Here is a 13,693-nt window from a genome sequence, read left to right on the forward strand (position 1 = left end):
GATAATTGCCCTGGGCCAAGTTGTTGTCCTTATCGTAGACATCGTCATTGAAGGAACTGTTGCGCTCCTTGCGTTCCTTCTGTGTTCAGCGGTCGAAACCCTCTTGAGCGGGTCTTCACAGTCAATGAAGACCTTGATACTTAATGAAGACCAATGATACTTAAGGGGAGATGCTACTCGAAAAAGGTTTTTTTTTATTTCATAACCCAGCTCCTTGAAATTTTAGGTGTTAGTAAAGCTTGCAGTGCTGATTTCATAACTGCAATTATTTGTTTGATAGCTATAGTAGTTCCGGAGTTACTACAACTTTGATATCAAAATATAGTGTTTTTTGTGCACATAATAAAGCTTACTAAAAATTTTCACACAGAATTGCAAAATGGCTCATTCTGCTGCACTTGAGCAGTACAATACAGAAAAGTACCTCAAACAGAAAATTTATTTGCTACATTAAAAAAAAAAAATTAAAAGTACTAAATGCATATTTTACATCTCTCTATCAGTGTATCAAGTTGTGTAACAAAAAATCTGTGATGTATAATGCAACCTAAAGTAGATACTTGTATTCTAGAGTGGCTGATTAAGCTCTGTGCAAAATTTCATCAAGATAGGACTATTTTATGCCTAAAAAAGATTGTGCACAAGATGAGAGAATTACCTCAAAATGGAAATCGAGAAAAATGCATTTGAAAGTTGTAAATATGTTTACTCATGATTACACAGTGCGATTTGCACAAAACTTGGTGATATCATAGAAGGGACACAGCTAGAGCACCTAAAATTGTCCTGCTCCATATGTGGATCCTTCTCGCCGCTTCAATCAATCAATCAATCAATCAATGTTTCTTTATTAGCATCAGAAGTGTACATTGTGAGTAAGTATGCAGGAGGAGGTCCCAAGGTAGTAAACCGCAGGCGGGACCTCCTATGTTATTACAATGAAAAAGCTAAAATATGAATATCGAAAGAGCAAGTCACGCCGCTTGAGAAGGGAGTCATCAAGGCGCGCTTTCTTTGCCACGTTCCGCCGATGGGCCCTTGCCTCGGCTGTTTCACACGCAGACATTCTTTCGATTCTCCTCTGGTCGCGGGATTGGCCCAGGGTGATCAGTTGATCTGGTGGGACTACACCAAGCTCTTCTAGCACGTGTTCAAAGCTTGAATGTCCTTTATTGAACCACAACACGGCCATAGCAGCTGCAGTTTCCACTGTTGTCCGGGAGGCAAACTTAGTCTTCAGACACAACAACCAGATTTTGCTGTTCAAAGATTCTGCAGCGTTTTGGGTCTTCCCTTGGATACAACGCACCAGCAACTTTTCATCTGTGAGCCGCTTGTAAATGGGAAGCACAGCCAATCCTTGAGCCTTGGTCAAGATTGGTGTGTGGTCGGGTGGGGCCTCCCCAAGCGCTTCAGCTCGCCTATGCTTGCACCAGGAAGTCGCCCCTTCTGGACAGTATCGGTGGCTGCCTGCTGTGTTGCTCGATGATGAATGGAAATATGAGGCCCAGATGGCACGATGCATTTTCAGAATATCACCTCTGTTGTTTGTGATTGCAATACGGTAATAGTTCTGCAGCTTCTGAATTGTGCCATCTGTCAGCTTTTCCCCTCGTGGAAGTCTTGTTGGCAGTTTCCGAAGTGCAGTGCCTAGACGCTTGGCCACATGGTTTGTGCACTCCTCCTTGTCCACAACAGCTTCACCATATACCTTGGCCTCAGCGACAGCGGTATAAGCTTTGCTGTCCCCATCACTGAGGAACTTGGTGAAGCGCAATGGTGTTGTGTATGAGGATGTCCTGCCCCATATGCGCAAAGCTGCCTCAGTCTCCATGGCATGAGAGGAGCACTCTGTATTTTTTTCGCAGACAGGTGTGTGGAATGCTTGCCATATTTCTTCCTCATCACCCAAGTCCTGGTGCCGGCTACAGGCAAGGCAGTAATTCGATAGCACTTCAAAATCTAGGCACAAACCAGTGTCCACAGACACAGCAGTGCCGATGCCATTGTGGCTCTTGTGCCCTCTTTTTTGCCATGTGCCATCATACATGACAGCAACATCAGCCCCATCCACTTTCTCTTTAGTTATCATCCGCGCTTTCGCCAGGTTTTCTTGCACAGCTTTGGTAGCTGCAGCATGAACTTTTTTGCCAATTGCAATAAAAGTCTTATGATGCATAGGTATTGGCAGTCCAAGAATAGCGCAAAAACGCGACAGCTGTTCATGCCCAATGCCTATTGCACGCGCAGCCACAACTACCTTCACATTGACAGCGAAGCTGTCACGCGAGCTGCCGCTTCGGTAGCTCCAGTCATCACCGGCATCGGTGGGCTGTCTTTCCGGCAGAACACGCCGCGAACTATGCGCGGCAGAAACCACTGACTCAGGACACTCACTGTTATCACAGTGCAGCTCGAGGAACGAAGAGAGGCCCTTACGTTTACTTGCGGTGTCGCGAACGACGAGTCCAGCGGTGTGGCATGTTGGACAAACAGCACGGCTTACCATCGATGTCAGTGCGCCGATGTCACAAAATACTCCGCTCACAGAGCCACAAACACTCTTCGTTCTTTCGCTTTCGAACTGTTCAATCTTTTTTTCTGATGCGCTGATGAACTTGATCGCGGCGTCGATTTCGTCAAAGTTCCCGCAAGCCGCCGTATCCCCGCTGCCTTGATTAGGCCTAGTGGCCCGCGGCTCGCATTCTTCTACCGCTGCTTTACGCTTCGGTTTACGTCGACGCCCTTGGTACTTGTTCTTGCTTGCAAACTTTCGTGCTCGGAAGTCTCGCTTCTTCGAGTTATCCATGGTGAACTCGGAAAAACGTAGAAACGCACGGCAAGTGCCGATCGTCGCAAGCGCTCAGCGAGCGAGGCCGATCAGATGTAGCCAATGGCGGCCTCGGTAGCGTACCATGTGACCGGTAGAGATGCGCGAAGCGGCTGCAGCTTGGCTGCAAACCGACTTGGAAACGACTGTTTTGTGAAATTCCTCACTAAAATACGAAACTAGGGGGACGCCTGTGCACTAGAAGGAGCCTTGATCTACACCACCGAACAAACCCCGATGGCGGACGTCATCGTGTTGCCGAGTGGCGGATTTTCAAAAATAGCCGTCGGATGCGTGAATTCGCGACTTCGGCAGCTACCTTCACTAGCGCAGATCGACTTTTTACCACTTTCTCGTTTGAATTCAGCTATGACCTTTGGGGAAATGATAGTTGAATGATCAAAAGTGATTTTAGAAGCAATATCTCAAAAGTGGAAATTTTCGCAAAAAACGCGATTTTTCGACCCGCATCTCCCCTTAAACAGAATCGTTTGATACCAAAATTGTTTCCTGTTTATGTAAAACATATTCTGAATGTATACTATGTAACTAAATAAGATATGTATAATGTCACTTATTTGTATATGTATGTTACTGATGTGTGAATATGTGTAATATGGCACTGATGCAGACTGTATCAGGAGGTCAAGACCTCGTCAGGCTATTTAGCCTTTAGTCTTTGCCTCCCGCAGGGAAGTTTTTGTATTTTCCTGCAAATAAACTTTGAAACTTTGAAACTTTGAATGAACAGCACCGATTTCTTGGGCGCCACTTCCCCTGCTTCCGCAGTGCCTGAGCATTGCGGTCATTGATTTGCGGCTGTCTTACACCTTCACGTACTTGGGATAGGTGCACTTGACGTGACGAATCTCGAAGACACGACCTTGGCCGGTCTGGAACAAGTCGCGCAAGGTCGGCGTCACCACCATGGCACTGCCGATGACAAAAACGAGTGCGGTCATGACGAGAGTCAACTCGCTTGCCTGGCATCTCAGATTGTTCCATGTTCCGGCCGCCAGCAACATAATCATCAAGTTGATGCCACTTATTTCCCTTAGATATGCCTTGCTCGAACGCAGAGATGAAGGGGTGCTTGTCTAAGGTTCGAGAATGGGTACCATTGATCCCAATAGCATCGAAAGGTGACAGTGACAATACGTCAACGTTCGTAGCCAAACCATGACTCACGGTGAACAGCGTGCTAGATGAGGAGCAAAAGTCGGACTTGATAGGGCCTTGCACTATCCATCCAAAAGTAGTTTCGATCGCAGTTATACTTCCGCTGATGTGATTGATTTTCCCAGAGGCAACTTGCCAATAAGCGTCAGATCCAATGAGGACACTTATCTCTTCAGATTGCCATGCATTTGTTTGAAGGCTGTCAGATGCATTGTACCCCTGTTCGTCAAGCGGGTGCAAAATGTTGGGCTCGAGTGGTGGACTTGTGACGGTGCATATTTCCGGAATCGTGAATGCTTCCACGGTTATTGCGAAGACATCGAACTGGCTGCATAGTCGCACATTCACACCCTCTGTGCAGATTCATCTTGATGATCTTGAGTCACCAAACATGACGAGAGATAGCTCGTAGCTCTTCTTTTGCCGCGACGGAACACTGAAGAATCTTCGACAGGTCTGCACGAATGTATGAGCGCTGACTACCACTATCAACAGCAATCACACAAGGAGTCATCGGTCTTCGAACTCTGCCCAAATTCGGCCTGTCTGCAATAATACAAGAGTAGATTCAATGTGGTTGTTTTGGGCAGTCGTGACTGTTCGCATGATATCCGATGGGGTTTCGCGAGACGCGGGTGACTCATCCTTTGGCTGTGGATGCCCCGCTGGCCTGGATAACTCGCAGAAAATTGTCAGGTGGCTCCGCTGGCAGCTACCACACTTGAGGCCAATAGGTTTTCGGTACAATCTGGCGATGTGATTGCATGTTCCACAGCGAAAGCAACAATTGGCGTACTGCAGCCTTGCTCGCTTCTCCTCAGCTGATAGGTTGGCGTTGCAGACAGCGATAACATGATCGTTGGTTTGACATAGTGGGCACGGCAATCTAACAAGCAATGTAGATTCAGTTAGTGCTGACACTGGCGGTATGCATTCCACGGCATACATTTCTTCAGATATGTGCGTCCTGGGTTCGTCTTGCGATGCACGAGACTGTAGCCACCCTCCTCACGGATTTCCACTTGAATGTGAAGAAACGTTAGTAACTCCTTGGCTAGCCGTGTTCGGTCTTCAGGGGTAACGGCAAGCTAGAGGCGCCGTTCGATTCCTTGGATTTCTGCTTCTACATAATGGCAAGATCCTCTGGCAGACATCGCATGAGGACAGGGTTTAAGACCACGGCATACTGGTCGGGTGCAACTACGGGGCCTTCCAAGGCACTAACTTGAAACTGCACACTGTCGAGCAGCAGGCGAAGCTTTGAGACCTCTGACGAGCTTTTCACGGGGCTTAGCGCAAAAAGATGATCAACATGCTCGCTCACAAGCAGATCCTGGCGTCCAAGGCAATCTGTGAGGGTTGCAAGGTTGTAATTTTGCTCCGCTAGACGGATGCCTTTGACAGCTCGCTTCGCGCTTCCGGTTAAGTAGGTGAGGAGGTACCTAAATTTTACAATGCGTGGCAGCTCAGTATTCTTGTGGATGGTAGCATCGAAATCGTCCCAAGAAGACTGCTATCCACTGAGACTACCATCGAAAGTTGGTATCTATAGCTTCAATAGTTTCACTGAACGCTAACAGTGCTCTCTGACCTGGCCTGCTGCGTCCGCAGAGTTCAGAAATTCGAGGTAGCTGGGCCCGGGCTCGGTTGCTTGAGCCTGTGTTCTGGCCGTCCTATCACGTTCTTCAAACCAGAACTCGGCACGCGACACCACGTAGAAAATTTTCTTCTTGTATTCCCGCGCTGTTCCTACTTCGTGGTCGAGAATTTTTTCATTTGTGGTCACAAGAATGATGTCATCGAGCTTTGACAGCACTGCCTCCTTGTATCCATGTGGCCGTTAATCTGAGAGGCGTCAGGATCCGGTTGCTGCAGAAGGTCCGTTAGAAGTTCTAGTGCTCGGGTGACACCAAATTTTAGCCGCACTTCTTCCGAAGGTGGTCAGAGTTTGCCATGGCCGTAACGTGAAAGGAAGTGTCTCGAGGGGCAGTCCAGGGTTTCGTGGCACTAACAATGTAGCGAAATGACTCTTCACCCAGACGTGAAAGACAGGCGTCCGTTAATTGCAAATTCTAGCGACGAACTGCCCCGACCACGTGCGCGTGCCCAGATTCGCCCTCTGCCTCCTCGTCTTCCATAGAGTAGGGCACGCTCCAACTTGTTCTGTTAATATTTTGCAACAAAAACTATTACTGTGCATGAACACCACCAGCAGGTAGAGACCCAACACAAGCGTCTCGTGTTACAGTAGCAGGGTCATATGTACACTCTCTGCCAGCGGGTTGTGCCTCCTGCCATTTGGTTACCTAAAAAGGAGTCTGAGCAGGTGGCCTCAAAGATTGTCAGCGCCAGTTTAAGTGCTCAAACACAAGAATTCTTGCTTCCATTTTCTATGCACAAGTTTCATAGTCAATGCCTGTGCATAAGAAATGACACATGTCAGTGACACTTTCCTATCTGTCATTATCACATGTATAGGACACCTTCCTGTCTTAGTCATAATCTTTAGGATACATCACTTTAAAAGGTGCACATAGTTTACCAAAAGCCTTTAATACAGAGGGCCAATGCTCCAGACCTTTATGATGTGCCAGTACACTCACCTCGAATGGGCAGGCTGTGCTACTTGTGATGTCATCGACCTTAAGACCATCTGCAATCTCAACAAGTGTCAGGCCTTTCTTTTCATCCACTTCAAACACACACTGGAAGTAAAAGGGGAAGTCAGGATGTGATGTCAACATGAACTTCAATAGATATCAAACATGACTGTTAACAAAGGGATACTTTATAACAAACACCGCTTCTAAAAGTGGTCAAAATTCAATCCTTGTAACAAAGAGGAGCTTGGAAGCAGTCAGTCACTTAAAAAAGCTCCGCCGCCCCTCTATGTGGACAGCAAAAGGTCAATGACAAGCCACTACAACAGGCATCCATATTTACAGCTGTGAATCAGTCATAATGGCATCATGAAGATACTAAACACAGTCAAGAAATACTGCTGAATACTTCAGTCAAGGCACAGAGTCAACCCTGCCATAAATCTAACGAAACTTTTTTTTTTCACCCGCTACCTAACATATAAAGAACTCGCTGAAATTTCATTGCAATGAAACCAAGGAACAACTCACAGCATAAGGTGCAAGGGTATGTTTAGAAGTGAAGGATGCAAGGCACCCTCTTTGTGGAGTGAGTGGCTTCTCATTTATTTCTTTTTTATGAACTTCACTGCTACTTCTTACAAGTGCATCATCAATTCAATCACAATTTCTTTCAACACTACAAACTCATTCGTCTTTGTTTGCAACACTCAAAAGATTATTTCATTCTCAAAAATGTTTTCATTCAATGAACAGACAGCTAAAAATTTTTGAGGAAACAATAATGCCCAGCTATAGAATAGTAGCACCTTCTCGGTGATGATGAGGTCAACACAGCGCTCGCCAGTCAGCGGCAACGTGCATTCCTTCTTGATCTTCGGCTTGTTGCCCTTCGCCACGTGTTCCATGGTGACGACAATTCTGGTGCCGGCCGCCTTGCTGGACACCAAGTCCATGGCACCTCCCATGCCCTTCACCATCTTACCCTGCACCAAAAAAAGGAAAAGGTCAGGAAAGATGGCGCCAGAGAAGGTACTGTGCCCAGAGCCTTCTGTCCAGTTCAAGTTAGTAAAGAAAAATGCAAGAACCGTTACAGGTGCCACTTTCAAAATGCTGGGATCTCAATTCCAACTACACGGGCTTCATTAACGAGCACCTCAAGAGTAGTACAGGTCAAGTCGAATCTCATTCATTCGAACACGCTTAATTCGAACTTCCGGTTAATTTGTACTCACGATGAGGTCCCGTCAAAGCTATGTGTAGTCCAATAGGCGAAAACGCCCGGTAATTCGAACGTGCAAGCACTTGCGACGGTTAATTCGAACATACTGCGCTCCGAAAATGCTCTCAGCACCCCACCCGTTCCGGCGGCGGCACCTGCGACACCTCAACGCGCGCGGAGGAAATGAAACGGAAAGAAAAGGCTGTGGTGGAATGTTTGCTCTCTCTCAAATGCCGATCGGCGTGCGCCCATGTCACGCTTCTCCCTTTTCCGTCCCTGCCACGTAAAGACCCTTCTCCTTTTAACACTGTGCGCGAAGAGAGAGAGGGAAAAAAAAGAAAGCTGATGCTGGGTTGAATGAATGTGTAGTTGAAGGAAAGGAAAAAGGCACTATCTTCTGCAGCCCTTGCCCCTTGCGGGAGCGCCGATGTCACGCGCCGATGCCACGCTTCCCCCTTTTTCGTCCCTGCCACGTAACCCTTCTCCTTTCAACGACGTGCGCGAAGAGGAACAAAAAAGCTGCTGTGGAGTGTTGGTTTATTCTCAAAATGCTGATCTGCTTCTCTCTGTGTGGAGACGCTTCTCCTTTCTCCTCATGTGCTGGCCATGCTGCGGCTCTCCGCTACGCAGTCGTTGTTGTCTTTAGAAAGCGACGGCGCCAGGGAGGGGGGGGGAGGAAGAGCCGGGACAGACGTACGGATGATGATGGGTTGATGAGTTATGCGAGACTCTGAGACAAAGCGCTTCGTGCCGAGTCTCCTTTTTATCTGACAACGGCACATTTTGGCGTGCAACTTCTCTTGCCAGGAGAATGCTGAAGCCGAAGTAAAAATGCTTTGCAAGCTGCGTGCGAAATTGATTGACTCGCTACAAGGCAAACATGTGCAGATGCGCATCACCGATTACTTCAATTAATAACGAATTTCCTGTGATTTTTGAATAAATGTAAGTCTTTTGAAACTTCCCCCTCGTGTGTTAGCTCAATACACATGCGCCACTGCACGGAGAGCCCTGCGTTTATTTAGCTTTCATTAATTTGAACTTCTTTTAATTCGAACAAATTTTCAGGCCCCTTCGAGTTCGAATTATCGAGATTCGACTGTACACTCTTTCGTTCTGTCCCATTAGAATGCAAGCATGATGGACACAACAACAAAAACAAGAACGCATTTTCAGATAGGCGAGCCATAAGGTCTTCGTAGCACCCAGCATCCTAAGTGAACACCTACCCAACCCTGTGCAAGTAAAGTTAAGGGCACCTTTAAAAAATCAGACCCCTTAAAAAAATGGGTTCATCAATTTTGATTACCTTCACACACAATTCCTTTATAAAAAAGCAGTGAAAGGTTAGAACTCTGTGGTAATAAGATTTCTTGTTCTCCAGAATTCTTCCCACTTCAACGAAACCTGCCGGTGTAATAAAATTTGCTCAGGAATGTCAAGTTTTATCACCACACAGCTTTAACACCCGAAGACATTCTCAGATGAACCTCTTTTTTTTGTGATTAACCAACCATATTGTATTAAGCCATTTCTAGAAATACCTGAATGTTTTTTTGTTTTTTTTTTTCAAAGTAACGTGCTCATTGAGTTGATTAGCATACAAAATATGTCCTGATAGAAATTGCAAAGCACATCATACACACTATGTCCTGTATTGGCTGTGAGAGTAGGCAGCATAATAACACATCAAACCGTCAGAAATTAAAAAGCACAAAGGGAGATTTTGTTTGTGCCAAGCCATGCAGTGGATCAAGCTTTATTTTGGAAAATTTTGCTCACCAAGTCAGGTTACAACTATTTTGAGCGAAAATTGAGGCACACTTCTTTTTCATGACCTCATGACGAAAAAACATTTCATTTTTCACCACAAGATGGTATTGACCATCCTGACGACTAGTAGGAATGGGAAAGCATGCAGCAAAATCACAGTAGGTCATAAAGCAAATGACCAAATCTAGCAAGCCTGATTAAGTAGCACTATTCCCGACTCAGTAGATGCTATTGTAAACATATTTGTTTTTGTAAGATGAAAAAAGTTTCATGCACTATAACCTACCTACGCAAACACTGCATCTCATATTACATACAAGGCAACGACGTATGTTTGTTTATAGTAGTACTACGATGCTCTTGAGAGAGACTGCAGTGAAAAAAAGTTCACATTGGCATTTGCAATTGCTTTTCATTCCTACTTTCATGGGCTCGAAATTTCAACCCACCGGAATCATCCAGTTGGCAAGGTCCCCATATTGCGATACCTCCATTGCACCAAGCATTGTAAGGTCAATGTGGCCTCTGAAAAACAATGGCAGAATAATGCAAAGGGGTACGTTAGACTAGAGATAGCAGGCAACTCGGCAGGGACTTTCAAGCTGCAGAGTTTGTAGTAATACCTGTTGGAATTTTATGTCCCAAAATCACAATATCATTAAGAGAAATGCCGCAGTGGAGGGCTCCGAAAATTTCAACCACCCGGGGTTTTTTAACAAGCATCAAAATGTAACTACACGGGCCTCTAGCATTTCGTTTCCATTGCAATGCCTTGCCAGGCTGCAACTCTGTCCCGCAGCCTTCTTAGCTTCATAGTGCAGTACGCGCAAATGCAACTGTTCCATGCTGCATAACGATCAAGAAAAGCTCTCAGCAAGGCCCAGTCATTTGCTACAATGCTCAGCAAAGGACAAAGCAATTGGTATCCTTTTCCGGACTACCAGGAAAGTACAAAGCAGCACATGTGTCATGATGACATATAGTTGCCGCTACTACGCACAGATTCACACAATCAGACATGTTGTCGATTGTCTCTGTCGACTTTCATTGATCAAGCCCCAACTGTTCCGATCATGCCTGGTGCAATTTGCGAAAGGTGTGATACGGCACACCCTCAACAGACATTCTTGGTATAAATTTCATTCTTGGTTTGAATTTTGAATAGACAGTTGGGTTCATCAAGTGAATTTACTTCAACCAGCGCACTGAGAAAGCTGAGAGAGCTTGTGATAAGTGACAAAATATTTACCCTCTAATCATAGCAAACGACTCGTCGCTGCCAAAGTAGGAAGCGCCAGGCAGTGCAGTGACCGTCTCCTTGCCTGCGTTAATCAAGTCGGGGTCCACCTCATCCTCCGTGGGGTATGGGCCCTGAAGAAAGAAAGTTCATTATCGTGAACCAGATAAACAAAAAAGTAGGCTTCAAGTACCTGTTCTTTCTTTCATCATTTCTTTTATTTAACATAGGGTAGACAGACCGGTCATAGAGTAAAATGGGGGTGCATGTCCTAACACTTTCAATAAAAATATGATTAAGCGTCATTACTTTCTAGAAAAAATCTTTTCCTTGCCATAAATAACTCATCAGAAACTGTTCAGGAAACAGCAGCATTAACCATTTGTCAACTCGACCGACTCTGGACAGCAAAAAACAGCACACGGTTATTAATCGAATATATTCATCCCTTGGAGGAACAATTGAATGATGAAGTAGAATAACCTCTTGGTATAGCTTTGAACACACAAAGATCGACTTACGACTCCGAGGATTCCATTTTCACTATGAAGCACCACATGAACTCCTTTGGGAATGTAGTTGCTTGCAAGCACCGGTATACCAATGCCAAGGTTGACTGGTGAGACACTAGCTAAGGACTGTGAAAGCATACATTCAAGCATACATTCTTCAATGCTATGACTGCTCGGCTAAAGTGAAATGATAAAACACACATATCATACAAAAACATGAAGAAATAAATGTCTTCTAACCGGCCAACTAAAAATATTTCCAATTGATAGATTATACTGATTGAATTGTGCTTAGGAGGCTTTGGGCCAGGGTGGCCCTTAGACGGGCTGCGATCTCAACATAGAACTGGTTGCATTTACCACTGGGTGCTCCTTGCTCAAGCTGCTTCCTCCCAGTTGTGAAAGGTAGATGCACATTACCTAGCCTAGACTTGTCCGGGCCTAAAATCGAACACTCCAGCCTAATACTGCAAACCAATCTCTGGTACAGCGTTAAATCCAGCTGGATACAGCATTTCTGTATCCAATGCTGTATCCAGCAAATGCTGAATACAGCATTTCAGGATACCAGTTTCGACACAGCACTGCTTCGATTCACACAGCATGTATTACAGCACATATATAATACTAATATATACACATGAAGAACTATATATTAGGGGCAAGTCTCTATCGCAATAGAGATATGATTGACTGATAAATCGATTTAGCTGAGAAAAGCTAGGTGTCAAGCTGCACATCAACTGTGCAATAGTAGAGGCCATCCTCGAAAATTTTGGCCACCCTGATATCTTCAGCCAACGAATGTTTTTCTATTCCAGCCAACACAGAACTTAATCTGCAGACCAGGAATCAGCAGGAGAATTAACAAATATCTTGCTGTAGAGCTGAAGTACTCTCACAGTTTCTGGCTGAACAAGAGGATGAAACGCAGCTGCTACAACTCAAACTGTACACTCAGATCTCAATATAACAAACACTTATATAACAAAATATCAGTTAAAACAAAGCAATTGAAAAACTGTCTCGCAATGAATACACTGTTAGAAGTAACCTTTGTAAAAAAATTTTGGATAAAACAACCTTATTTTCTTGTAAGATGCAACTTTGTTAGAATGAGGTTTGAGTGTATATCTAACATCCGACATAACAATGCATCTAAAGATGCCACATCTCGCAACTTTAAAGTAAAGAAGCCGACACACTTATATAATGCATAGCAACCAAGGCATAGCAACCACAAAAGGATACCATACATGCCGTCCTGAAATTCTAACGCTGCCCTTCGGATAATGCGACTTCTCAGGTCATCTTTTCCACCAGCACTAGCGCCAGCTTTCTCCCTGAGCTTCTTTTTCTGCAATGCAGTCAGAGGTACAAGTTTACAAACTGGAAAATACAGACAGCGTGCCCAACACTTGAATAGAAGCTATACTATCAGTCTTGCAAGAACCAAACAATAACATCATTCAAAAACTAAATTTGCATGGCTCGTTAAATTTGTTTCTAGATTTTTCTAAAGTCTTAGTCAAAGAAAGTTTCATAGGACATCATTTCAAACTAAAGTGAATGGTAAAAATTCAGCTGTTCAAAATTCAGAAGAACTAACAAATTTTGTCTAACTTTTTTTTGCTGTTATAACAATATAATTATACTTTTTAAAAGTGGCAAATTGTGATATTACAACAAGCTTCTTTGCAAAAAACTGTTTACAGGGATAGCCCTGTGAGTAATACAGATTCGAAGTTGGGAGGTTTCTAGCCCCACTGGTGCATTGGTCAGAGCAAAAGTCAGAGCTGCACTGCGATTGCCTTGCTGAAAGCTTTAGATAATGGTATGATAGGAGACAGAAAGCAATAAAGGCGTTGTCATTGTAAAAGATGCAATCATAGCAAACCAAGCTCTGCTAATTAATCCTAGCTTCAAGATGCCCATGCCTCATTCGCAACAATTTCAAAGTAAGTAACCTAAAAAAAAGGACATACCCAACTAACTTTCTTTTTACCCACTTACAAGATTCCCACAACACATTAATTATATAAACAAGCAGTAATTAACATTCTTCGTGGCCATAACTGATCACGTCTGAAGCAGCTAAAAGTAACAATCACATTACACATGTGACTGTTTACCACATGCGACTGTTAATGCAAGCAGTTTTCTCAAATAAAAAATTGTGCTTGCATGTTACCTCAATCCTCTTTTCAAAGTTCTTTCCTTCGTATACAGCATCCACATAAATGCTTGGAATGTGTATGTGGTCGGGAGGCAATGCACCGATCTCAACAATCTCTTCCACCTGATTGGGAGAAAAGGAAAAGGAGCCAAAAAAGGGGAAAG

The 13,693-nt window shown here is 44.5% G+C and overlaps 1 protein-coding gene across 1 annotated transcript in view; it reads right to left on the reverse strand.

Annotated features, from left to right (window-relative positions):
- SCOT (Succinyl-CoA:3-ketoacid CoA transferase) overlaps window positions 1-13,693 on the reverse strand; it is a 34,530-nt gene that overhangs the window by 8,757 nt on the left and 12,080 nt on the right. The window contains exons 8-14 of the mRNA XM_037421538.2: window positions 13,545-13,652; window positions 12,605-12,710; window positions 11,363-11,457; window positions 10,854-10,975; window positions 10,054-10,129; window positions 7,419-7,595; window positions 6,613-6,714 (exon numbers count right to left, since the gene is read on the reverse strand). Coding sequence (XP_037277435.2) covers window positions 6,613-6,714; window positions 7,419-7,595; window positions 10,054-10,129; window positions 10,854-10,975; window positions 11,363-11,457; window positions 12,605-12,710; window positions 13,545-13,652 — 786 coding nt within the window. The remainder of the gene's footprint in view (window positions 1-6,612; window positions 6,715-7,418; window positions 7,596-10,053; window positions 10,130-10,853; window positions 10,976-11,362; window positions 11,458-12,604; window positions 12,711-13,544; window positions 13,653-13,693) is intronic.

Source organism: Rhipicephalus microplus, chromosome 2 (assembly GCF_043290135.1).
Source record: "Rhipicephalus microplus isolate Deutch F79 chromosome 2, USDA_Rmic, whole genome shotgun sequence".
Taxonomy (NCBI): Eukaryota; Metazoa; Arthropoda; class Arachnida; order Ixodida; family Ixodidae; genus Rhipicephalus; species Rhipicephalus microplus.